Below are 27,316 nucleotides of genomic sequence, written 5' to 3'. Positions count from 1 at the left end.
CTCTGTCCTTCCTAAGGCTCAGTACAGGATTCAACTTGGAAAAAATCTCAGAGCTCCATTTGGAGTGAGGCTGGAAGGAAGATCCCAGTAGAGAGAGATGGCTCAGCACAGAACGGAACGTTTAGCCTGGGAAGGACTATGGAGCACCCCTGCAGGGTCGGGATTAGAGCGGGCAGCGCCCATTTTTGTAATTTACATACACAACGCTGCTTTTTGTGCTCATCCAGCAAGTGAGCACCAGCCTTAGAGCACGCCCTGTACCCACAAGGAAGAGAGATGTAACTGCAAAGGGGTTACAGAGGGGAGTGCTGTGCTGTAAGGGCAGGAACCGCAAAGCTCCTGAGCTCTGACACGCTGGGAAGGACGAGACTGAACCGCGGCACATGCCGTGAGCGGGCTGCAGGCACGGTCAGGGGGCCGGCAGTGTAACGGGGCACTCCCTGAGCACCCATGGCAGCCCGGGCACGGCTCCATGGCGGCATTGCCCCCTCACGCACCCCCTGCCCGGGCACACCCCGACCCCGACCCCGGCCCGGCCCCGCCCCGCGCGCGCCCCCTGCCGGCGCGCCGCCCGCGCGCTTCCAGAACCATCGCTGCCCCGGCCAAAGATGGCGGCCGCGCGCGCGTCACCGCCCCGCCGGCCAATGGCGGCCGCCGGCTCGGGGTCACGTGGCGGGAGCGAGCCAGTCGCCGGCGGGGCGGCGTGGCGTCACTTCCGCTGCCGGGGGGCCGGGCTGGTGCGGCGGCGGAGCGGGGCCGAGCGCGCAGGAGGCGGCGGGACCGCGCCGGGCCGGGGCAGGTGCGGGGCCCCTGGGGGCCGGGGCGGGACCGGGCGGGGGCAGCGCAAAGCCGGAGAGGGCCCGGACTGAGTCGGGCGCGGGCGCCGCCCTGCCGGGGCTGGGAGGGGTTTGTGCGCGCTGTGGTGCGGCAGTGACTCCCCGGCTCTACGTTACGCTACTGCCAGTTAATGTGTGGGAGTGTTGTTCTGGTCTTAGCTGTGGGCTCTCCGCCCTCCTTGCTCTTGGTAAAACACTTGAAGTTGCCTCGCTCTAAATGCCCGTTCCCAAAAAGTAAAGGTAAAATCCCCGAGTTGGCCCTGTCAGTTCCCGCAGGCCGTACCATCCCTGCGTTTGGTGGCACAGTCGGGACGAACCTCGTGTGATTTCCCGTTCCAAACGCGGCATTTCATAACTGCTGCAGAGCCAAGGGACCTTCCAGCAGCAGCACTGTTATGTGCTCAGTCACTGCTCTGTGATTCATGCCGGCTGCCCAGTGCTCTGCGTGCTTGTTTCTCGCCCGTGGTTAAACCTGCCTTTCTTTAGAATACTCTTAGCTCATGCTGAGCACTGCACCCGTAAGGTATGACCGGTTATTTGAGAAAAGGCCTTGGTAGTTCCGTGATATCGGGGGTTGTGTGTAGTTGTAATTAAGGGACATTAAAGTGACTCCGAGGCCTTGGGGTATTTTATATGATGTGCACTATCTGTGGCAGTGAGCTGGCAGTTTTCATGCTCCCGGTGGGACACACAGGCTGGTTCTGCTGGTGCTGTGAGTTACCCGTGAGTGGTGTCACTGTGTTCTGGTCAGAATTGCTTAGGATGGTCTGAAGCTGTGTTCTGGGCTGTGACCTTGATGGAATGCTGTGCCCATAAAGCTAACTGATTCTTTAAAGGACAGCTTAAAATCGCTCTCTGACTGTATTCCACCATACATCTTGTGCTGGTTTTATGCTTCTGTGGGGTTCTGAGTAAATTTGGAGGGCAGAGCAGTCAAGCAGTGTTGTGTCTCAAAATGAAGGTTAGTTGCCAAAGTAACTCAAACATAAGTACATGAAGGGTTTTAGTTTAATTTGTGCATATGAAAAGTGGAATGTGATCCTGTTTTTGAGTTAATTGTGAGAGAGAAGTGTCTGATTAAATTTATACAGGTATAAATACAGGTAAACCAAAGTTAAACTGTGTATTTAAGAAGATTTTACCCCCTATTACAGTATTTCAGTGATAATGCTGCTTTTACTATATAATCTATGGTTGGTTGGTTTTTATTATTTCTGTTGTAGTTGAGAGTAAGTAGTTCGTGTATCCTGTCTGAAAACCATGTAACAAAACAGCAAAACACTTTTTCTTGTGCATTTGCAGGAGCACAGTGTGTTAGGTTATCTCAGCAAGCATGCTGGCTGCCAGGCTGGTGTGCCTGAGGGCACTGCCATGCCAGACCATCCGCCCCACCATCACTCAGGCTTCCCCAGCCTTGAGGAGCTCCAGCTTAAAGGCATACAGGCTGTGGCAGCCTAGCCAGGTAAGGTACCTCTCCTTCTCATGGCCCTGACTGCACGTGTTTTAAAGGGTTCAGTGTATTGCTAAAAGAATCACTTTGCATGGAGTACCTGATGTGAATGAGCATGAGCCTTCTGCTTGTTTGAGGCACCTGCTCTAATTTACTGAAGGAAAAATGTTCTTCAGTCTAAACACAGGGGTTTTGAGCAGAATAAGTGAACTCTTCTGTTTCAATGACTGACTTGTGTCTTGAAATTAATGGGCAAAAGAGGTAGTTAGGGATGGACAGGCCTTACTAGGAAAGGTGGGAGGAACAGAAATTCTTGTCCTGCCTGTTCCCAAGTTAGAGTCTTAAATGTAACATTAAATTAAACAATTTCTTTTCAATTATTTTAGTCCCAATATGTGTTCAGAGCTGTGGTGTAGGTTAGAGCAGTTTCTGAGCTATGGCAGGACAGCCACAGATCTAAGCAGCATTTTTAAAAAACACACTCAGAGGATGTCTCAGACCTGCAGCTCACAACTCTTAGGGGCTGCTGTTGCTCTTCTGCCATCTTGATGAAAGTGCTAGGGGAAAATTCTTCACCTCTTTTGTACTTTTCTCTTAAGCATTCTAAGTTTGTAGGTACGTGGGGTGCTTTTTTGTTTGTGAATTTTATAGCATTGGGCTTGATTTCATTTGCTGCCAAGCACAACCAAACTGAAGGGCTCTGGTAAATCCCTTGAATTGCAGTGCTCTAATGCCTGATGAGAGTAATGCTTGTAGGTTTTCTATTTTAGTGCTGAAACAAACTCACAGCTTGATGTGAGTCCTTGACTGCTCAGATGCAATTTTAATTTAAAAATTCCTGTAAAAATGGTAAGAAAATATAAAGTTGTTTTTGAATTTATTATGAGTGTATTCTCTGTTGCTCCTGCAGCTCACTAAGACTTTGAGCAGCATAATTACTTGGAGCTTGTTGACTTTAAAAATCTTGAGTTTCTAGGCCTTCATTCAAGGTTTGTTCTATAAATCAAGGTTAGACTTGAAAGCAAGAAATCTGTGCTGCTTTTCCAGCTTTAGTGTCTCTAAAATAGCAGGAAAGTATTGTGCAGAATTTTTTTTTACATTGAAGTGTTTGCATGAAGAGTGTTTTAGCATAGAAAGCAAAAGGCTTTTTACAAAACAAAAAAGCAATGATTATGTTTTTATATTTAACAGAGAGGCTTGTGGCAGTGTGTAGTACAGTGGGACTAAAGTAGAAGAAATGCAGTCTGAATATTCCAGCATCACTGCATTGGTTCTGTGTTTCTAAAATACGTCAATGTTTTTCACAAAGTTCCCTAAACTTTAACGTTCACTTGTTTTCCTTGGGCACAGTTGCTTTGTATGTATGAAGGTAAACACAGATTAATAAGAGATTAATTAACAATTTTAAGTGTAGCAAGTAAGTTGGTAAGACTGTCTTCTATTTTGTTTCCTTAAATATTTTTATGTTATTTCTGAATTTAACAGAGTTATGCCACCAGAGCAAGAATGGGCTCAAGGCGTGGAAAACTTGGCCAGGATGTGAAAGATGCAGCATTTGAGCCATCTGCAGAAGCTGCACTTAAAGGTAGAGGAGCTCTGCTTTACATACTGAGAATCTTTCAACATGAACTTAAAACTTCCTCAGAGAAATATGTTTTTCACTACTGAAACAGGTAGTGAACTTGAAGTGAAGCGAAGCTTTTAGAAGAAGGGGTAAAGTGGAGCAGCTATTGCAGATAGATCAAAATTCACGTGAGGATGTTGTTAACTGTCCAAGAAAAGCATTAATGAGAGTGTGTGTTTGTATTTCTTTCCCCAGCTGATCGCCTGGGGAGGTTCATTGTTGCTGGAGGGGCTGCTGTTGGCCTGGGAGCCCTGTGCTACTATGGAATGGGCTTGTCCAGTGAGACTGGGGCTATCGAAAGGGCTGCGTAAGTAACGTGGTTCATTTCCCTCTCCGGTGCAGCAAAACTCCTCTAAAAGTAACGTGCTTTGTTTCCCTCTCCAGGGCAGCAAACCTCCTCTGTAGCTGCTGTCACCCAGTGTGCACTCAGGTTTTTCTATGCTCTGAAGAGTAAACCCCCACCTGTGTCTCTGCAGGTTTTTAAAGCAAAATTAGAATTTTTCAACCTTAAACAGATAGTAGTTTCCTGAGTGAATTTGTTTCGCTAAATCTAATGTGAAGAGTATATAAACTTCTCTCATGAGGTGTGCTCCAGATAACTTAGGGAGTGTGGTCTTCTGAAAAGCATTGCTAAGACCAGTTTCCCTGCTATTCTTATGAGACTGTTCATTCAACTTTAATACAGTTGTTTAAAAAGTCTCCATTATACACAGTATCTCGGCATAAGCTTTTATATAATAAGCATGTTCTTAAAACTTCAGTGAATTGCTTCTTGGTCAAAAAAAATCCCTGGCTAATGGCAAAACTGTATAGTTAGACTTGAAAGACGGGTAGTAATAAGCATGGGCTTGGGAGAGGTGTGTTGGGGATATTTTGCTTTATTTTGCATTTGGAAATGGCAGTCAGCGTTTATAATGAACATGTGTCATTTGTGTCTGTGAGAAGCTTGTTATAGATAGAGCTATGTCTATTTTTTTCTTGCACAAGTCTTGATTAACAGGTCAAAAGAGCGAAATGGGAAAAAATACATGCACTGCATTCAAATTTAGCGTTAGCAGGGAAAGTTTTCTTTCTGTAGTGTGAGCAAATGATACTGCAGAAACTCACTCGTGTCCAGGTCTGTTGCTATTGTTAGAGCTCTCAGAATGACGTTTGTGTCCTGTGGTGTCAGATAACCATGTGCACTATGACTCAGCAATTTGTGAGCTGCACAGCAGGCTGAGCAGTGCCAGTACACATTCTGTAGACCTTTTACCTGAAACCAGTTTGTTATATGCAACACACCATTCTTTTATTTTTCTGTGGTAAAAGCATTCATTACTCTGTTATCTATGCATGCTTCCTGCTTAGAATTAAATTATAGTCAGCATTATTTGTAATTTTCAGTGTTTCTACTGAGCTAATATTAGATTAAATCAGCAAGACTGACAAGTTCAGTCCCCACTGTAAAGTAAACTCATGGCAGAAGTTGCTAGACCTCATCATTACAGTGAAACCTCCCTTATATCCATGGCTATGAATGCACTTAACAGCTTGGTTGTGTTTTTAGCTGCTCTCTGTTGTGAACCTGCTAACTGCACAGCTCTGTGTGACTGCTTCTTTTGCAGTATTTGGCCACAGTATGTGAAGGACAGGATTCACTCTACGTACATGTACTTTGCGGGCAGCATTGGCATGACAGCTCTGTCTGCTGTAGCAGTGAGCAGAACTCCTGCAATCATGAACCTCATGACAAAGGGCTCCTGGCTGGTAAGCTTTGTTATAAAAATAAAAGTATTTGCTGAGGAATGCCACCAAATGATGGTTGATATTAAAAAATCCAAGAAATGTAACTACTTGGTGGAAAGTAAGGGAAAACTTAACCGACATTAGTGTCCTTATCCAGAAAGACTATTCAGGTATTCTGGTGATACTTTATGATGTAAGATTTGGTGATTGTAGTCACATTCTGACATGTGTTTTGTATACTGATAGTTTGTCAAAGATAAATTACATGAGCAAAAACCACTATACTACCCTAACTAGCTGTATATGTGCAAGTAAGAACCTCTTAGAAGTAGCTACCTAAAGGTAATGGCACAGTTTCTATTGCTGTCTGTAAATAGAGGCTGAGGTCCCTGTGCATTCTTACTCTGCCCTGTGGCACTTTTAAAGCTGTCTCTGTTTGCCAAGGCTGAAACAATACGGTAGGCTTAGTATGTATTCGGTATGTTATGTGGAGTGAAACAGTAACAGTTAAATGCCAACACCTGCATAAGTTAGGGAGGTGAATTTGATAAAGCGTCATTGGTGATAAAAGTTGTACACTTTTGACCAGTTTGGTAGATGTTGAATGATTCTGGTTGGAATCATGAGTAAGAAGAGGCACCAAGGTTAAAAAATGGTTGGTAGCAAAAGCCAGTAAATTAGGTGTTGGTTTTAGATAGAGAAATGTACAAGAAAAGAAGGAAGGCTAACACATTTCAGGTACCTTCATGAGCATGAGGGGCAGAACCATGGATTTTGCCTTTCTTACTTTACACAGGCGAGAGGGTTGCCAACTTCATTGTCAAATTTGGGTTTCTGGAAAACTGAGTGAAATAAATGAAAATTACTGCAAGCTAAGATCTGCAAAGATTTGACTGTAACCTTTTAGGAGCAGAATCGATGAATATTCCCTCCAGTTGTGAATTAGGTTGCTGTTTTCAGAATCTGTGTTGCCTTTTAGACTAGGAGATTAGAACAGACACCGTATGTGCATATGCTAACTTGAGCTCTGTAATGCTGTTTCTTCAGGCAATTGGTGCAACTTTTGCAGCCATGATTGGTGCTGGAATGTTGGTCAGGACCATATCCTATGAAAATAATCTCGTAGCTAAACATGCAGCGTGGATGCTGCATTCAGGTATGTGGTTTCAGTGTTTGTTGTAGAGATGTCTGTGCTTCAGTGCGACCAAATGCTTACTTTAATAAAATTCTGCCTTTAAAGTAAATTTTTATATACTGCTGTAGGGGAGTCAAGGGTTTTCAGAGATCAGAGACAATTCCTGAATGTCAGGGAAAGATGTCTTAAGTGTCCTTAACTGAAGTCTAGTTTTTTCATAGTCTTCTCAAAGTCATGCTCAAGTTAAACTAGGTTAAACTTAAAGTACAAACACTCCACACTGAAAATGGAATGAGATGGTTTCATGGCTACTTCGGTTTTGTCACTGCTTTCTAACACTACCACTTCTCTGAGTGCTCTTGCCTACAGTAACCATTCTTGGAGGCATTTGAAACCTGACTTTAAAAAAAAAGATTTTAGTATTAGTTTACTTTTGATCTGTACTCACAGCTAAAGTACCTGATAGACACAACATCTCAATTTCTCACTAATGATACCAACTTCAAATAATAATGGCTCTCATTTTTCAAAACTGTTTTGATAGAAATATTTTGGAATTCAGAAAAGACATGTGGAGGTTGGGCACTGGAATCATATTTGCCTCTCCAGAGCTAACATATCTGCCAAGAAGAAATTATGTTTATTGTAGTGATTAAGTGAAAAAACCTAATGAGATATTAATGGGCTAGATACTAGATACACATTTCCTACAAGCCTCTAGCAAAAAAATCTGACTTACTTGCCTAATTGTTGTATCAGAAATCTGTCCTGCTTTTAAGTGTTGAGTGCTCCCAATGTTATTATGTAGTTGATAAGTCCCTGCTAAATATCTCTTCTTACCAGCTGTTATGAACCAATCAGTATGTTGACTTTTGTTAGTCTTTCTTCCCCAATGCGAGGTTCCTGAAGTGTTCTAGTGCTAAATAAAAGTGCATAATGGAGTTTAAGGTTGCTAATTTATTGTGCTTCCTTCTAGATAAGAGCACAATGAAGTGCATTGGTGTTTTGTAGTGTGTGGATTACTTGGAGCCATGCCATCTGGCTGGAGATGAAAATCAAGTGGGTTTGGCGTGTGGTGTTCCGAGTGTTACATGTGTTCTGTTTTGCTTTGCCTAGGTGTCATGGGTGCAGTGGTGGCTCCTCTGGCCTTCCTTGGTGGTCCTCTGCTCATCAGAGCTGCCTGGTACACTGCTGGAATTGTTGGGGGGCTCTCAACTGTGGCCGTGTGTGCTCCAAGTGAAAAATTCCTGAACATGGGAGCACCCCTTGGCATAGGCTTAGGTTTTGTTATTGCTTCTTCAATCGGTAAGATACTGTTTCAGTTCTTCATATAAAGTGGTTTATATGAAACCACTTCATATAAAGTGGTTTAAAGCTACTGTGGTGCAGCTCACAGTTGCAGGCTGGTCTGCTCAGTGAAGATTTGCCTTAAATGTTGTCCTTGCAACTCCAGGACAGCAGAAAATGTTCTGTCATATTTGCTCTTGAAAAGGAACATGAAGTTGTGGTTCTGGCAGATGTTAATCTGGCAAACAACTGATAGGGGTGCCTTATGTTTTAGATACTGCCAGTGAGTAGGGAAGGCAGTAAATGTGATCTTAGTTCTCAAGCCACTTAAGAACTCATTTTCCTTCATGTGTTTTAGTCATTGTTGTAGTCATAGGTACTTTCACCTGAAGAAAAATGCACACAGTTCCCTGGGGTGTTCAAAATGAACAGGTCGGGTTGTGTATGTGACATCTTCAGTGTGCATGCTAAAGCTCTTGGTATCAAACACACACCACAAACTGAGAATTGAATTGAATGCTTACTGGACAATGTGTGCTCCAGTGAGTGGAGTTTGAGCTAACCCAGAGCAGCAGGCAATGATCTTTACCACCTCTGTCCCTGGCTCTCCAGGATCCATGTTCCTGCCTCCCACCTCTGCCTTTGGCGCCGGGCTGTATTCGGTGGCGGTCTATGGCGGGCTGGTGCTGTTCGGCATGTTCCTGCTCTATGACACACAGCTGGTGATCAGACGGGCCGAGACGCTGCCCCTCTATGGTGTGGTCAAATACGACCCCATCAACGCGTAAGTGTTCTGTGCTACCGCAGCTGCTCTGCGGGCTGGGTAAGAGTTTGCCTCAAGTTACATTGAAACATGCTTTGAAAACAGCCTTTTAAAAGTGTATTGCTGGTCAGTGTGAAGTATTACAGAGTTTGAAAACAACGGCGACAAAATAGCTGCTGAAGTTAAAACTGAAATCATTGTGAGAAACAGAATTGAGCGTGTGATGTCACGTGCCTCCAGCAATGCATTCTAAAATGTATTTTGGTTTTCTAAAGCATTGCTGGCAGAATTTATACCTGCTTTCTGAAAATAACTGTCAGTATCAGTTGAGAGGAAAAAAAGTTAATCTTCCCGTAGTCATTTAATATTTATTAGTCTTTGTCACTAAATGGAAAAGCTGCAATGGTGTGATAGGGAAGGAAGGATTGACTCTTCAGTAAAGACCAAGTCTGACTAACAAGTAACTTTCTTGTAAATGTCTGTGTGATCCTAGGTGAATTCTTACTTCCTTTGGTTCTGTTTTATTCTAATTAAAGCAGAGTAATACTGATCTTCTGAAAATTCTTGGAGATAAGCAGATTAAAGTTCAATATAAAAGCAGAGGCTCCTGTATGAGAGCAGGATACTGTCAGGATTTCTGTAAATAGTTCTTGCTGGCAGAAATGGTAGAACAAAACACAGGTGTTCTTTGACATACAAAGCACTGAGGGCAGTCATAGCTGGGTTTTGTAAAGATAGTTCATGCAGGCTCCTAAAATTAAGTATAATGGTGGGAAACAGCAAATAATTCTGTGTCTGTTCAACAGCAGTAACTGTAATTTCTTTTTTCCTAGATGCCTGGGTATCTACACTGATACACTGAACATCTTCATTCGGGTGGCCACCATGCTTGCAGGTGGTGGAACTGGCAGGAAAAAGTAAACAGAGACTCAACTTTGCAACTGTCAGACAGACTACCTAGTGCACATATTAAATAAACATTCATGATTAAAGCAGTAATGCTCCAAGTGAGAATTTTAAAGCATTTCAGCATATTGGTTCAGTGCAATGTGATTCAGTCTTAGTTTTTCTTCAAACACTTTCCAGCTCTGTTTAAAATAGTCTGAACTGCTTCTTCTAATTGTAAATTATTTTGGGAAAGTAAATTATTTTTAATATATGAATAAAATAGTCCTACCTGCTTTTTAAGGGGTTTGATGGCAGTTCAACTCTTACTTTCACTTATTTTTTTTTTAAAAACTGTTGTTGCATAGTAAAGAAAGTAATTTTTGAACTGGTATCCCATAGACAGATAGGAGTACAAGCTACTTCATGAAGTGCTGCTTAGATGCATCAATTTTCTGTTAAGGTTCATAAATTTTATTTTAGTGGCATCTTCAGAAGAAGTGAATAAATTGTGTATGTCCCTAAATGCAATCATGACTTTGACCTGGGCAGAAATATCAGAAAAGATTAAGCAGGATTTCACAGGTTAGATGACCAAAAAGTGTAAAGGAGACAGGATATGGGAACTATGCAGCATTTGTCCCATATGAACTTCAGTCTCCTTCTGGAGTACACATGAGAATTCCTTGCTTTAATGTTGACCGGCTATAATAGCTAGCTTATTTTGATACTAGATTTATAAAACTGTCAAATGGCAATATAGCTGTGTCTTTCTTCTGGTGGCTGAATTCCTGTACTGCAGATGAAAGTCTGTCCAGAAGAGCTCCCAGTGGTCATCTCTTGGAAGTTTGTACAGTTGGCACAGAAACTGGGAATTCAGAACGGCATGCTGTAAACCCCAGGATCATAAATTGGTCCTACTGTTGTGTGCATTATTAGTCTGTTTACCTCTTTTCCAAATTGATCTGTTAATGTGGTCTAAAAGAAATGTTCCCTAACAGTAAAATTGACTTAACAGTAAGAAATTTATACTTTCCATACTCTTCTGCTGTATGTTGGAATAAAAGGGGTGTTCTTGGGCCATGAAAATTTTGACCTAATGTCAGCAGGTCTTATTTTCAGTTTCTGGCAAGTATGTTATGTTTATGTATTGACCTATGAACAATAAAATTCTAGCCTCACAAGTTGACTACTCTCACATTTCCCCATGTTAATAGAAATATTTTAGTACCTCTGCACAAACAGCTTGGTGAAGAGTACTATAAATATTTTTTTGTTACAGTTACAATTTCCTTTGTAAGAGAGTACATATTCCTCTGTAAAAAAATCTGCAAAGATGCTTCTCATTTTCACTGGCTAGCACCTTTTTGGGGGTGTTTCCCAGTTGGAGGATACTGGCTACACTTGAAGAAGTTCTGTTGGTGTCACCTGTTGGCCACTTATTGCAGCCAGTGCTACTTTTATGTTTGTCACACACTGTAGTATTTTTTGACTCTTCAAACAGAGGGAAGAGAGCATGGATTGTGAAGAACCTTGTTGCAGCTCCTTTGTGCCCAAAGATTATAAGGTACAATTTAGTTCCTGGCACTGTTACAGCTGGAGGGACATCTGTAGTTCTTAGAAGGAAGAATTCTTTGGATCATGTCAGTTGTAAGTAGACTGTTCAGAGAGTTTTATCTTTTTAAGCAATTTGATACCCTTAATTTCTTCTTCTACTGTAGCCAAAAACAGCACTGTGCTTGTTCTCAAAATCTGCAATGTACAGGGAGCTGTCTTAACATTCTGACATTCGTGCTTGTTGCAAGAGAAAACTCAGGCAAAAGAACCTTTTGGTCTAGATTCTGAGGCTGAAGTTTCAGAGCTTGACTATAACCCAAGGGAGGGATTCTGGTCTGTTTAGAATGGTGAGGTGTAGAAACCAACACCCTGCTTACGGGAGGTGTTTGCATGAAAATGAGCCCAAGAGGAAATAAATAACCTTTTGAGAAATAGTGCCTGAAGAAACATGAGCATCACTTGTGCTCAGTCTTGTGGAAAGGTGTGACTTGGCTTCTGTGGATGACATTGCAGCACTAGCAGTATTTTCCTAGTGTTTGTCTCTAAAAGAAGAAAAAGAAAATTTGTTTTTCCTTTACATTTGAGGTCTTAAGTCAAAAAGTAAGATACAGACAGCTCTGTAAATTAAGATAGCTCTGATGTGATGGGAGATGGAAATCTACTGTCTGACTACTGTCAGTGACTCCTGGCAGACCTACTTAGGATCATGAAACTCCGGGGGATTTTTTTGCAGGTCAGGTGTCATTCATCAATATGTAAATTGAGTTTGCCTAAAAATTCCCCACCTGTGTGCCAGAGGATGTTACAGACGTAAATACTGTGTTTAGTCTACAATTAAATTCTGATCTTTTCTACTGGTTATAAATTGTTTCTATGGATTTTCATGATGTTTCAAGTAATTCTCCTTTTAAATTATGATCTAAATTATCATCTCTATAATATTTAATAATTTACTTCAATTTAATCAATATTATAAAGCAATTATATTCCTAAGCAAGTGTTCGTCAGCGTCACCTAGTATAATTAAGGAGGCCAAGTTCAACTGACTCATATTTTAAGTCTGCATAGCAGAATGCAACATGAAATTTAGATCTCGCCTAATGAAATTGTTGAATGTAATTAGCTTTGCAACTTTCATCCAGCTTGCCCCACCTCTAAGGCTGCTAAAAGCTGTCAGATAAAACCTTCATAAAACCTTTATAATGTTTCACTTGTAACACAGCAACAGGGTGTGCCTGATATCTTTATGTCACTTGAATTGGTCCCAAGACAAAGATTATTCCTTCCTATTACTGCTGTCATTAAAGAATAGAAAATGTTTTTTTAACTCTTCAACATTTGAAAATAATTTAGGAATACAGCATAATTTTGCTTGAAGTTCAGTTTATAGCAAACTTGGAATTTAGAAATTGTTGCCATAAGTTCACTTCAAATTTTGAAATAGACCATCTGGAAATAAAAATGGGGAATGCATTTAAATAACCCCTCCACAGAGTATTTAAGTAAGAAGTGGATTTTTATTTTATTTTATTTTTATTTCAACCATCTCGGTGACCTTTAGTCATCATAAGAAAGAGAGATGGGGAAAGCAAGAAAGGCTCTTGCAACACAGGAAATGATCCATCAGTTGGTGGCTGCTCAGACCTGTCACCTGGCACTGCAGGGGCAGCTGCTGCAAAGGCACAAGGTGTGACATCAGGCACTATGCCAGCATTCACCCACCCCATTTTTCCAAATACCACACAGAGCTGGCAAACACAAACCCGACGTGTCTGACAGTGACAGCTTTTAGATGTAACCACCTCTCCTTTGCCAGTGATGAATAGGAGTAGTCCGGAAAATCCCATCTTTGCTAATTCCTTCACTCAGTTGTGACACCATTTGGTGTGTGCCTGCAGACATCATTAAGCTTCTGAACAAATCTAGCACTGCTGTAAGGCATTTCTTTTATGAGCTTGTGCACAAGAGCTAAACCTTTACTACAGTGTATTGGTGTTTATGTTTCCTTCTATGAATGAGCAACTTTGTAATACATTATGTAGTACATAATTACAATTTGTATTCTTGCTAGTAAAGATCACCAAAAAGAACTACTGAAACTGGTTTTAATTACCAGTTTCCTTTAAAGAAAAAGCATAACATCACATTCTTGTAGTGTTGGTCAACAAAAATTAAAGTGGGATAGAGAAGAAAATTAAGAGCTTCTAGTCACTATCAGAGAAAAAATTTAATCTAAAATTTAACTGGAAAGGCCAAGATTAAATGTAACTCCCATGAAAAAGACTGACTTTACATTTTTATAAATTGCAAAATGGTCTGCATATCTATGGAAGTACTAGACTTCCTGGTCAATAACTCAGCACCACTGCAATGGTCAGATAGCAGAGGCATGATAATGTACTTGTGTTGAGGTAATGGCCTTGGAGTTACAGCTCTTCCTTTACTGCCTGCAAGTGTAAAATTGCTGCATCATCCCACCTAGTTTGGACATGAGATGTTGCACATCTACAGACCCTACCAACTCACTTTATTCCTGGCTGTTGTGATGTCCATTCAGAGATGAAGATCTCTTTTTGTCTTCCAAAGTAGTGCAATACATCCTCATCCATCACCATCTTTTCTAAGAAAAATGATGTTACAAGTTAAAAAACCCCAACAAACTGCAAAAGCAAACGGAAATTGTGTGCCTTGTAGCACTACATTCCTTAAAGACTTCTGAAGAACTTGTAGGAACAAGAGCCATTGATCAGATTCCTCCTCCTGCCCAAGACAATATAAAAAAACAAAATTCCACCTGTGTTTTACAAATTATATTTGAGTCCCAAGGGGATGAAAAGGACTACTAGCTAAGCTGAAATGCAAAAATCTCACTCTTCTTATGTCTCATACACAGATGGATTCATACAGAACTTGGGCTCTTAAAAGCTTCAGCAGAGTTCTCCTATCCCATCAAATTTTCACCTGAAAGTAAAGGCATTGCTGCTGAAGTATTTTTTCTTTTACTGCTTCCTAGTCACATTAAGTAAACTGAGGTGACCATAAATGCTTTGGTAGACAGACTGTGTTCAATGCACTGAAATGGTGCCCAGTAAACTGGATTATGGGATTTTAGCAAACTGACGGTAAATTAACAATGGAACATTCTCCTCAAATGTCTCTCTGTCAGAGGTGGCAGGAAGAAAAGTTGAAATTCATACCATTTTAGAAATGAAACGATCTTTAGCCTCTAAATTCCTTAGTTCAAGTTCTGGACTTTATTACCAACTAATTTTGTTTGTATGAAATGATTAGCATATCTACAACATACAGAATAACCAGAAAGAGGTGAGAGTGGCCAAGTAACAGCATCAGGACAAAACACTGTTATTTCTGCAACCACCTCCTATCAGATAGCAGAGACAAGGCTTATTCATGTCTTCAAGAAAGAGATTAATATGCAGAACAATCTCAAAATCTTTCCAAAAGCCATGGGGCTGACATCTGCACAGTATTTTCTATTTTGGAGACTTGCCAGCTGAAGTAAACATCTTGTCTATTCAGGAGGAAGAAGAGTGAGATGCCTGCCCAGACATCTGTCATTGTACCACTTCCTCTTACCAAGTTTTCTGGAATTAAGCATTGGGCAGCTGGACTAGTTACTTTGTACAGAATACCAGATAGGCTTCATATTCTTCTATCATCTTTCTGAAAAACAAAGAAAGTGCTGACTGAAACAAGGACACATCCTTACAGCCATGGTAAGTGGCAAGAGGGATAATCTTCCCTGCTTGGGTCCCTGTTTTCTCCCTACTTTGGGAGAAGTAACATGCAGTGGGGACAGATCTGCCTCCATAATGAGAAGGTTACACAGCTCCTCTCATCACCCCATCATGGAAGTGTGAGCTCTGGCAGGTTACCTGTCAAAAACAGTCTCTTCAATCACATCTTGCCTGAACTAGAAGACTGAGCTACCACAAAGAAATGTTTCCATCACACATAGCACAATGAGCACTGCACTTCATGTAAATTTTTATGGCCTGAACCCTTGCCTCTTTTCATTATGCTGTTTAGAAGCCTACAGCAACCAGATAAACCACATATAGGGCTTGAAAAACTAGAGAGAGAACACATGAACTAAGCAGGGGGAAAGGGAAAACATCTGTTTTTTCACATTTGTCACATTCCCAGCAGGAGGAAAGTTAAAACCAAGCAAAATAAAAACAGCTGCAAGTTCCATTTTAATAGAACTATCTAGGACAGTGACCTGTGAAGAGAATGGAGTGAGCACACTGAGCCTGGACACCCTGAACAGCACACATGAGATTCACACACCAGCTGGCAGCTCTGCAGAGGCTTTACTTGCAGGCACAGTGTGAGGAGTGGCAGGACATTCATTGAAACAGCTTTGTCAAAGATGCTTTAAACCCTGTTCCAGGACAGTCTTCAAGGTGTTTATCAGCTCACCATAAACTGCTAGGAGAAATTATAACCTCAGTCTTGCTCTTCATTCTGATCTTAGTGTAGTTAGTATGTCCCACATGTTGTCACTTCTCATGCAGTGACTGCTACTGCAGCCTTCAATTTCTACACTATGTTCCCGCCTTCAAAAACAGAGCAGCACATGCTCTTGGATAACTACGCTGGTTCACCCACCATAAATGGTCTAGGTTGAATTAAATTAACTTTGTATCCTTCAAGTTCTTAATGTTTCCTGCCTTCTCACAGCTCAGAAGTTAGTTTCATTTCGCTCTAAATTTAACAAGACCATTTGCTCCAACTGTGTTATTCTCCTTATGTCACAAACAGCTGTTTCAACCTGGTTAGAAGAATTTTCATACACAAAATGCAGATTCTTCTTAGAATGGCATGACCTTTAAAATATATTAGTGAATCTTACAATAACATACCACTTCCAGAAATAATGACTCTATAAAGATTGCAAATTTAGGAGTTTTGGCAAGCACAAAAGGAGACTCTGGATCACGCCTTAATTTAACAGTAAAAAATCAAAATACTTTCTTTAAGACTTTGAGAGAAATCCTATGTGGCTTTTGAACACCAAGTATTAATGGGAACATAATGCAAATCTCAGGATGCATCCCTTATTTCTCTGGATGATTCAGAAATACCTCTGCACTCAATTTCAACCTTTTTTTCAACTGGAAAGATGAACAGCAGCTGCTGCTCATTTCATAAAATTCATGTCCTATGAGAGACTATCATACAGATGCTTCAGACTTCCAGCTGATAGATCCTAAGGACAGAGGTTAGCAGAGATTATTTATTAATCTCTGGTTTTATTCCCTCTCCTGTCTCCAGCCACTCCCTTGACACAATTCTGTCTCATTATTTTGTACAGTCCACAACCTTATTTGGTAAATACTTTTATCTCAGGGCAAGTCTAAAGATTGTGCTAGGTAATTGCTTCTAGTCTTCCCTTTTCAGTTTGCTTAACTTTTCCTGTAATATTAACATTTATAGACACATATGAAACAGGGCACTAAGAATTACAGGGTTTAACCACAGCAGTGATCAACTTTGCAGCCTGAAATTTAAGATAAAAAGCACAGGAATTTCTTCTAAAATTATTCAGTTTAGGAGGAAAAACCTCTTCCTCAGCTATGTTTCTTCTCAAAACTGCTAAGCAAAGTATATTGCATGGACCCCAATACCTATTCAAAAGAATCTCTCAAGGTTTGCAACTAGACCTCTCAATTGGTGAAAATAAATAAATTACAATATCCTCACCCCAAGAAGTTATTTTGATAAATTCACGCAGTATTTTAGTTTTAGAAAGTTTCAGGTTTTCTGTTTGCGTTCCTAGATCAGCCTGACAGTAAGACAGGGCAAACTCCTGAAAGAGATGCTGTCCTTGAAAAAATGGGCACTTTTTCCTATCAAACCCTCTCTCAGGGGCTTTTGGGTGTGCAGTGATGACTGTACAGGTTTGCCTTATTTCCTCTCATAGTAGCTGGAAGGCTTGGATTGTAACAGAGACCAAGTAGCAGCCTGCCTCTTCCACGCAGAAAACAAGTGGGGCATTCAGGGAGCACATGCTGTTTTCTTGCTTGGGGTGATTGGTAAAGTCACAGTGCAGTGATGTATGTTTTGAAAAACAAGTCTTTGTACATAACTTGCATTGCCCAATATTATGTTGTAAATATTTCAAAAGAAAGATGGGGGGTTTTGAGGTAGTGCTTTTGGCAGCACTTTTTGTTTTAATGAACAAGTTGGAAGTGTCAATAGCCATCATGAGATGAGGTTCTGTTCTGCAAGTCATCTCCCATCTTACCTGGTTACTTTTCTGTATTCACTTTTTATTTCTTATCATGCACACAAAAAGAGATGGTGATGGTTCTAGTTAAGGCTAAAAATACATGAAAAATTATTTGAGTATGTGGTTTAACCCCAGCTGGCAACTGAGCCCCACACAGCCATTCACTCACTTTCCTCAGTACATGAGCTTGCCTGGAACTTTCTCAGAAAGTATAATGGAGATAAAAAACTGTAGTCACAAAGTGAAATCCTTGCTTCAGTGCTACCACTACTCAGACAGCCTGATTGAATGTTGTAGAAAAATTACTCTCCTACTAACCCTTTCTTGTGCCTTATTTACATTTCAGATTTTCTGCAAACCTTTGTGAGAAGGCTGACCGGCTCCATTTTACAAGCTCAATTTATGTTGGGATTTATGTTATTTGATTCAGTCTTAACCAGCAGAAGTGTTGACTTTAAAAGTACAAAATGAGGACTCACAACTATATGTTTCAATAGTCAAAAGAAGCCTGAGATCATGACAACAACATTGTTGTCATTCATCTTTCTCTGCATCAACTGAACTGTAGAAGTCCCTCCTGACTTAGGTGAACTAGCAGCCTTACTACAGGCTGAACAAGGTGTACCAGTGTGAAGCAGGGCTTTCATAGAGCACTTTGAAGGTAATTTTATCTTCTAGCAAGTTTTGTTAGGGATTTGATTCCTGAACCTTGGTAATGCTGGCCTTGGCAAACAGAAAATGCTGTCAGGTATTAGCAGTCTTCACATCTATGGATATTGCTAGGTAGGACTGCAGAAATAATCTTTTGGGGCTAAATTTGGTAGATAAAAGGGTGACCCAATTTGGAAGGCTGCTGATGAATGCAAGAAACAAGCCAAATTCCAAATCTGAAATAGGAAACCTTTAAAACTGGGGCTGGGGGCAACATTTGTGCACCAGAGTGAAGCCTTCTATCTTGCTGTAATTCCAAGTCTGGGTGGCTTGCAGATACTGCTCCCACTTTTTAAGGCTACATGGCTTTTAACACATTCTGTTGTTAGAGACCCAAATCTTACCAGATTAAGCTGGGAGAATTGAATGCTCTCAAAGCTGAACTTTTTGCCTGTTTAAAGTGACACAGCTCTATAGTTGATCCGTCCTTGAAGGACTTTTTTTTTAAGTACACTCTGTTGAATTTGATGACATCTTAACTGTTAGCTGGAATCTTTACAACTTAATTATCCAGATATAACAGAAACTGAGATGTTAATAATGAACTCAGAAATCGGCTGCTTAACCAGCTGTCTTGTTAATTATGGTAATAACAGACTGGCAATTGCTTTGATTAAAACACCCTGGGTTTGGTTTGCCTTTTCAAGCCCCAATCACTGTCCATACAGATTCAGTTCTGCTGTGCTCTCTCCGTTTCCAAGCATGCAGAGGAGCACACCAGGTCCTCTGGAGAGGCTGCTGTGTAGCACAGGACAAGGATTCTGCCTCAGAACATCCCTGTGTACTTTAATCTTCAAGCTCCTGTGTAACTGGTAAGGAACTCTCTATGCTGCCTCATTCTGAGTAAATTGCTCCTTGAAATAGGAAGTGCTGTTTTTTTTCGTGTGCTGAGGTGCAATAAAAAGGCCAACTCCCCACCCATTCTGAACATAATCTTCCTTTGACTCTGTCTTATAAAAAGCTGAGGTTGTGCTGGAGGAGAGCAAGACGCACCTTCAGCGTGCTCAGAAACGTCTCGTTGGAAGGATGAAGCTCTGGGCAATTTGTGGCTTTTTGTTTCTCTGTCTTTTGTGCCTCAATGTCTTTTCTGCAGAAGGTAAAGTATAATAGTCTTCTAACACAGCTTTCTCTTTTCCTCTCTTTCCTTTTTTTATATAAAATGCTTCTTTGCTATGTTGATTTTAATTAAAGGAAACAAACAGAGTTGATTTTAATTAAAAGAAACAAACAGAAACAAACAATGAAAAGGAGATTGAACTTAGAAAAGGTCTTAGACTGCAGAATGTGGTAGCATATCAGTGCTTTGGTTTGTACAGTAGTGTTTCCTCTGCTATAGCCTGTTGCACAGCATGATTAACTTTTACCTTAATCTGTATTCTGAATTCTGCTCTTCTGAAAATACTTCCTATTATATTTTCCCAGTAGATAACCAACAATCCACCAATGTAAAAATAGTATAATTTTGTCAGTAGTGGGAAATGTGTTAATGGAAAAAGCTTCTACCCATATGAAATAAGGGAACATGCATCAGTCAGGTTAACAGAGTATATAATAACTTCTTTATAGAACAGTGAAACTGTTCTTCAGTAATGCTTCTGATCTTCAATCAGTCTAAACCTTTCTTTATTTTTTTTTTTTTTTTGGGTTTTTCTTATCGCTGATAATCCACACTTCATCTGCAGTATCTTGAGGCACTTAGTTACCATTTTGCAGTATTCAAAATTCATAGAGCAGTTAAAATCCTGAAAACAGAGGATTTTCCATCTGTCTATAGCCACATCTCTGCAGATGTCATTGTGCATTTGCAGAAGGATAGTTCAGTAGCATTTTTAAATTGAGAGGTGCAATCTAGAGTTGCCTGTGCAGACTTGAGGTTTGATATTGTGAATCTCTGAGACTCACCATGATTTTTACAATGTGTATTTTATACCAGATGTGAAGAGTAAATGTGAGATAAATAAGCTAAGTGTCCAAAGATTAAGAACAGCAGACTTGCCATGCTTGATATTTTCTAGAAACCTTCTAAGAATTGCTTTATGTGTAAATATGAGTATGGAGAAACATGTGAAAGCTGTTTTTCTAATTGGTTAAGTCAGCTGCCCAGTTTTATCATTTCCTGGTGTCTGTGCTGGTAGAGCTATTTGCCAGAGCAGTGGTAGCTGAAGCCCTTCTGCTCTCTTTGCCTTTTTTGCTTCTTTTTATTCAGGTTTTTCCATAACCCTTGAGAAAAACTTTAGGAACAGTGCAAGGGCAGTTGGACACTTTCTAAAGTGTCTTCAGGAACATAAAGGAAACCTGTCCAGGGAGGACAGGAGATGGCCATATCAATAAAACCCAAATGAATACCTGCTGTTCCTATAGTAGCATTTCCTTCCTGTTGATGTGCATGACTCATGCTTTCATGAGTCAGAAAGTGGGGAGGAAACGTGCAAAGGACACTGTTCCTCATCTGTAAGCACTGATGTCGAAGTAAAAGTGTCTGGGTGTGCAAGATAAATGTACTTGGCATGTTAAACCATTCTTCTGTTACATCAGAACTAAATTATGGTGATAAGATAACTCAGGTTCCATCACCAGCCTTGGCTGTAAATTGTGCCTCAGTGATTTCCAGAAACATTGACCATATATTAGTTTTTGTTGATGAGAAATCATCTGTCTCTGTCCTTTCTGCTCCCCCTCCCCCCCCCCCCCAGCTCCAGAGTAAACCTTTTTTCTCCCCTTTATTGTGACCAGCACTGTGGTCAAGTGCAGTCAGTAGCTCACTTATTTAGGTGTGGTGGGAGGGAATATTTCAGTGGCTTTGCCCATCCAAAGCAGTTTATTCTACACTTCGGTGCATCTGGACACTGAGATGCTCTTTTTTCCTGTTGGTAATTTTTTCTATTTTCATAAAGTGGTGTAACTGTAATTGTATTGCCTGCCAGTGTGACATTTTGAAGGATAAAGAAATCTTTACAATGTGTATCTGATGCATCTATGAGTAATGATAGAAAAGAGCAAATAAGTTCCTGTTCCACACTAGGGACAAAACTGTGCAGAGATCTAAAAATCAGTCATGATAATCCTTTGTTTTACAGATCCCTCTACACAAGGATGTCAGTGGTAAATACAGTAAGGAAAATGTCTGTGAACTCTGACACATTTATTGTATGTGGACAGTTATTTGCATTACCTGTCTCCACTGATAATGTATTACTTTTCACCCTTAGGTCAGAGGATGAGAAGACGCTGCTGTTCAAAAGCATCCACAGTCAAGAAAAATCCACATAAAGGTAAAAAGCTTTACAGTTTCATTAGATGAATTAGGTAATCATAAGAGAGAAATCACAGCACTCTGTTTTTTTCCATCTGCAAACTTCACATAATTTTCCATACAGGTAAATATTAGCTTCATTGGATCACTGAGAACTTGTTCTCTTTTGTTTAGGAAATTTACTGAGTGTTTGGATTGGGAAGAAATAAGATTAGAAAATATTAGAACCCATTTAATGCCCATAATATAAAACAATCAAGAGAAATATGATCAAGTCTGAGTGTCAGTGTCCCTCATTGATAAGAACAGAAGTGAAATACAATCCTGGCTTTGCCCTGCTATATTCCATCACCATTCATCTATGGCTGCATTCATCTTAAGTTTTGAGAGATCAACCAAAGTGTGGTTCTGTAAGTTCCCAAAAATCCAATTTTTGAACCCACAGCCTTCACCAGGAATGTGAATTAGCTGAGATTGAATTTGTTCTAAATAGGTGCATCTAAAGACCTTGCAAGTAAAAGTACATAATATCTCTGGTTTCAGTGAGACCCCCGTGGAAAAAAAAGGCAAACCATGAACAAGTCTAGGATAAAAGGATTAGTATGCTCTTTAGAATCTTAGTATCTTAAATCTTAATGTTTCTAATTTCAATATAATGTCTAGCTGATAACTTCTGTAAAACTCTGAAGATAAAGAATTAGATCTAAAATAGTTTCTTTCCTATTTCTAATCTTTTAATCACAAAAGCACTAATTTGAAGTTCTGAACAAATTCATTCTAACTGATAAAATATCTTAAATGCTTGATTACTTTTTATATTTAGATCGCTTAGATGATCTAAAAATCTATGTGTTACTCTACAGTTTTCCTTTAACTGGAGTCTTTCCTACCTGCCCAGTCTCCCAGTGCTGAATCATGGGCTCTGTTTTATAGGCAGAGTCCCATTGGTACCAGGAGCAGTGAACAAATTGCAGAATTACTATGGGTCGGGGTTTATAGCTGTCTGGGGCTCCTCATTTAATCAGCAGGTGTAGTAGGAACTGGGGACTTGAGCAATAGCAGGTTCCCAGCTGGCCCACAAGGCCTGGGGGGATGTGCAATGCCAGAGGCACAGAGGTGGCTTCTGTTACTGCTGGCCTGAGCTGGATTGCATCTGCTGCTGCCTGCCTGATCCTGTGCCCTTTCCACATTACTGAGACTTCATGTGGTCAGCACAGCTCTTACTATTCAATCTGAGTACTTTCTATCTGACAAAATTGGGCCTATTTCAAGCTTTTTTACATGCAACATTTCAAGCTTTTTACATGAAAACTCTCTGCTAAAAGTGCTTGCAAAGAGAATGTTCCTTTGAAAGCAGACTGCTGTTTCCTGGGCATGAAGTCCAGTGATGCTGGTCTCACAGAGCAATGGAAGGTATCGTGCTGAGGGGTAGAAAGGAGTTCAAAGAAAACACTCCAGTAAAACCTGTAAATTCACCACAAAGATCTCCTACAGAGGGAATCTGAAATGCTTTCCTCTGCTGCAAACACAATAATACTTTATAATCTTTGCTTGTCCCATTACACTCTGCCCTGGTTCTCAGAGCATTCCAACATACTTACTGTAATCATCTCCTGTCTTTACCTGCAGCCAAACCTTTTATAGGTCAAGGATTTTTGTTTATTTGCTTCCATATAAGGTGCATCTTTTTGCTGCAAATGACTTCCTCATATCTGCTTGTATCAAAATGCTTGACCTGAATTGGTTTCTACTCTTATTGAGAGGCAGCTGTAAAAGCTTGGGCCTAATGCAGCAACTGCCCAAAGCTGAATTCTTCTGTTTTAATGTGTGGTTCTTGACTGGAATTGTATGGTGTTGGCTTTGTTTTGTATTGTTGCTGTGAGATTTCTGGGTAACTTGTGCTGTCTTTTTTAGGGGGATATTACTTGTTTTATAGTCTGCAGGCAAAGCACAGGGACTGTTTTTCAGCCTTGCTCTGCACTGTTCTTTGTGCTGGGCAATTGCCATGGGCAAGCTGCAAAGCCACTTGGAGACCAGCTCAGTGTGGCTTGAGGAGAGGGTTATGTATAACCATATATAACCACACTGGCTGCTTCTCTTGAAGCAAAACCACTGATTTTCTAGAATGTTGTCATTCCATCAGAAACAATTGCTGTCCCAGAAAGCAAATGCTTCAAGCCAATGTCAGTCTATGGCTTCTGACCAGGAAACAGGGAGAATATGATGATAGTAAGGGGAAGACACTGTTTAATGTGTCAATTGCAGAATTCAAGTCTGGACAGACAGTAGCACCATCCTGTGTCTATGAAGACCTTCACCTAACTATGGAAACTTCCAGCAGCAGCAAACTTGCAGTGATTGAGCACCCTCACTAAAGGGAAAATAGGCTACTGGGAGTCAGTGACCTCCAGCAACCTAATGAAAAGAAAAAAAAAATTGCCATCACATCCCAGTTTATTTTCAGATCACTGCTAATCTAAGCCTGCCCACACAAATATGGCTGAATTTCAGATATTAAAGTTTTGTGCCATTCTCCACACTCCTAATTAAACAAATCTCTCAAATGTCTCTGTTTTTCATGTTTGTTTTACAGCTATAGGTTTTAAAGGTACTCCAGTGGAAGCAAGGAAACCGTGCAAGCCTTGTCCTCCGCGAGGCCATGGAGTGTTTTCTGGACCACTTCCACAGCTAAAATAAGCAGACAGAGGAGGGTGAAAAGCATCTGCCTACATGCACAACCAACAGTGCTTCACTGTCTTGAAGACCCTCCTTCCAAGTGCTAGTAATCCACTTGGAAGTAAATTTCTACAAATTATAAAAATCTCATCATTTACAAAGGGCTGAGAAACTAGATAAGCATATTATTAAAATAGTGGTGATGGGCCAGATTCAAGTAAGCTTTTCAATGTCTTCTGAGGGGGCTAAATCTGACTTTAAAATCAAAGTGGCCTGGTTTTAACTTCCTTAAGAGTGTCATCAGGTGGTTATTAAAGAGCATACTGGAAAGATATTAAACCTAATCAGATTTCATCTGTTCTGCTGAAGCCAGAAGGCAGCTGTTCTTTCAAGACAGCGGAGTTGTGTGATCACCTCAATAAACAAAGCTTACTGGAGCATGAAATAAATGCTAAGAATAATACCAAAGGGCTGAATAACAGAGAAACTGAAGCACTAGCTGATACTTTAGCCATGTATCTTCTGTCCTTTTCTAACTATCCTCTGCATTGCTGCTATTTCTCTGCCTGGGGGAGAGACGTTAAAACTGGATTACTTGCTTGTTCATAAATTCAGTTCTCCTTCTAGTGAATATGAGGAGGAGTAGAAACCTTTGCTGCTGGGTAAATTGCAGATTGCAAATAGTAATTTTTCTGTCAGTACTCATAGTACTACTCTTTCTCTTAACATAATTGTCAGTATGATAGAAATGGTTTCAGTGCCCTTCACAATTTGGGGGAGTTGAATGGGAACAGTCAGAGGTCTGTTGTAACTCACACAGGCAAATGCAATTCCAAAAGGTCAGGTTTATGGGCACTTGCTCAGGGTCTGCTCTTACTGAGAATGTTTCTATTGTACTGAGCAATTGAACCTATTTCTGGCTCTTCTGTGTGCTTGCTATTACTTTATTTTCCTATTGGTTTTCAGGGTAGGTATATCTGACACTCAGCTTCCTATTTTTGAATGCCTGACCATGCATAGCATTTTTTATATCAAGGATAAAGGAACTGCCAGTCTTCCTTGCAAGACCTTTGAATCAGGAGGTTGGTGAAGGAACTGTGTTTCATTGTTTGGTTGCTGGTGAGGGGGCCAACATATTTTATCTCTATTGTTTTGTGGAGCTTGCAGAAAGAATCTGTAGAATGTAAATGACAACTAAATGTAAAAGCCATTTTTGGTATTTTTTGCAGCAGGATTTTTCTCTGTAAAATATGGCCAGGTGTTTACAGCTCTGTATAGAGCTTCACTAACAGGTTTGAAGATTCTGTTCTCTAATATCAGTTTAAGCCCTTTTCTTTTACATCTGAAAAATGCTCTAAGATTTTCCTTTTTGCCTTACACCCTCCAAACAGCATGCTCCAAACTCTCCAACCCTCCTCCAAGCCCTCTGATAAGAAAATCAGAAGCCCCAGAGACCATTAACAGAATTCTTACAGAAATACTCTATGTAGGCACACAGTTTGTGGTGTGGGGCTGGGCTGAGCCTCATCCCCAATGGGCACAGCTGTGAGCAGCAGGTGAGCAGCACTGGCAGCAATGAGCCATGGAGTGCCCAGGGGCACTGACCAACCACCAAAGGGAGCAGAGGGCGCACAGGTGCAGTGCATCAGCATGAGGGGATAAAAGGTTGGGCTGAAGAACAGGAAGGGCAGATGCTTGCAGCTTTCTGAAGTGGAGTGGTGTTACTCTGTATGGGCAGACACCTGAGGCCTTCTGCTGTGGTAAGGCGTTCCTGTATATGGGTGAATGCCTAAAGCCTTCTGAAATTTTATGGTGGCTGTCTTGACTGCAGCATGTGCTGTGACAACTCTGAATCTCTGGAGAGATCCCAGCACGTAATTTAATGTACTTTAGTATTTTTACTCACTAAGTTTCCCAGACTGGCCTCAGTCCCTGGTTGGGGGCTATTCCAGCTAAAGATGTTGCTTGTCTGAAGTCCTAGCCTTGGCTGGGCAGAACCTCCAAATAATTTCAGCATGGATTGTGACTGCTGCCCAAATGCTTTGTTGCTTCATAGAGGTATCAGAATGTTGTTTGTCCTCTTGAAAGTAATTCCTCAGCAGAGTTTGACTCTTATGTACCAGGCCATTTCCCCATGTGGTACAACAGAGCTACCATCTGATCATGGTTTCACTTACAGGCATCTGTTCTTCCTCTTTATTTTCCTTTCACTTCTACATCTATTTGTCTGGCATTACCAAAGAGAAACATATTTGCTCAGTGGCTTTTCAAAATACACAAGCTGTATGCTTATATAAAGTAAATTTATCTTGTCCAAGCTGACAAATGCATTTTTTGTGTCTTGTGTTTTTTTTGTGCAATCGGCTGTCAAGCAAGAAAATTGCACAGCCCTTAAGTTGCAATAAAGATGTTTCTGAAGTGCCTGACAGAACAGATGTTGAATCCTGGTCTGACCTTGTCAATTAAGTGAGCCATGTGTCTCCTCACTTTGTTTACAGCTTAATACCACCAGCTAACACCAAATCAGTCTGTTTTATTTGGCACTATGACTGTCAATTGTCAGGAGCACAGAAGAAATGATCTCTCCTGACAGGGACTGTTGGTTTAGAGAAAAGTTCTGGGATCTCTTTTTCTAAGTGGGTAGTAGGAGAAATAAAAATATGGTTTTTTATACAAAATGTTATCCCAAAAGGTGTAATGGGGACTCTTGATGTTGGCTTTTCAGCTCTCCTGACTGGCTCACAACTATGCAAGAGCCCAGGTATCCTCAAGGAATTCAGGATTTTGTCTCTAGAGAAGTTCTGCTTATCTAAAGTGTGGACTACAGGGGCTAATTCTTGTGATCCTATTTGCCAAGGAAAACTGCACTCCTCCATGAACAGTCTCATCTCAAACAATAAACTCAGCTGGAATATAAAAGCAGACGGATATTTCCTGTGTGGATACATGGCTGACTCTTGCCAAAACTGAGTAGAAGACTCATGGTGGCTTCGGTATTCATTGGATCAAGTCTGAGGATCTGTTGCCCAATTCTGTTTTGTCCAAAGTTATCGCTAACTAGTTTTAAGAAAATGTTGTCACATTGTGGAGGCAGGTCAGATGCATGTGCACTTTTTACCAAAGCTTTTTCTGAGGAGAATTTATCTAAAGCTGAT

General features: G+C 40.7%; 1 protein-coding gene across 3 annotated transcripts; it reads left to right on the top strand.

Moving 5' to 3' along the window:
* Positions 1 to 723: 723 nt before the first annotated feature.
* Positions 724 to 10,897, top strand: GHITM (growth hormone inducible transmembrane protein). Of its 3 annotated transcripts, none has more exons than XM_058810061.1 (9): positions 724 to 799; positions 2,139 to 2,298; positions 3,772 to 3,871; positions 4,106 to 4,217; positions 5,518 to 5,659; positions 6,686 to 6,794; positions 7,890 to 8,078; positions 8,673 to 8,844; positions 9,657 to 10,897. In XM_058810061.1, the coding sequence occupies exons 2-9, from the start codon at positions 2,170 to 2,172 to the stop codon at positions 9,742 to 9,744; spliced, it is 1,041 nt and encodes a 346-aa protein (XP_058666044.1). In that variant the 5' UTR covers positions 724 to 799; positions 2,139 to 2,169; the 3' UTR covers positions 9,745 to 10,897. The 3 variants fall into 3 exon arrangements, with proteins under 3 accessions (XP_058666044.1, XP_058666042.1, XP_058666045.1); XM_058810059.1 differs by having other exon boundaries at positions 739 to 795; XM_058810062.1 differs by lacking the exon at positions 724 to 799 and adding an exon at positions 1,113 to 1,359.
* Positions 10,898 to 27,316: the final 16,419 nt, after the last annotated feature.

The sequence above is a fragment of the Ammospiza caudacuta genome, chromosome 9, assembly GCF_027887145.1.
Source record: "Ammospiza caudacuta isolate bAmmCau1 chromosome 9, bAmmCau1.pri, whole genome shotgun sequence".
NCBI lineage: Eukaryota > Metazoa > Chordata > Aves > Passeriformes > Passerellidae > Ammospiza > Ammospiza caudacuta.
This window is presented reverse-complemented; position numbering and strand designations above follow the sequence as displayed.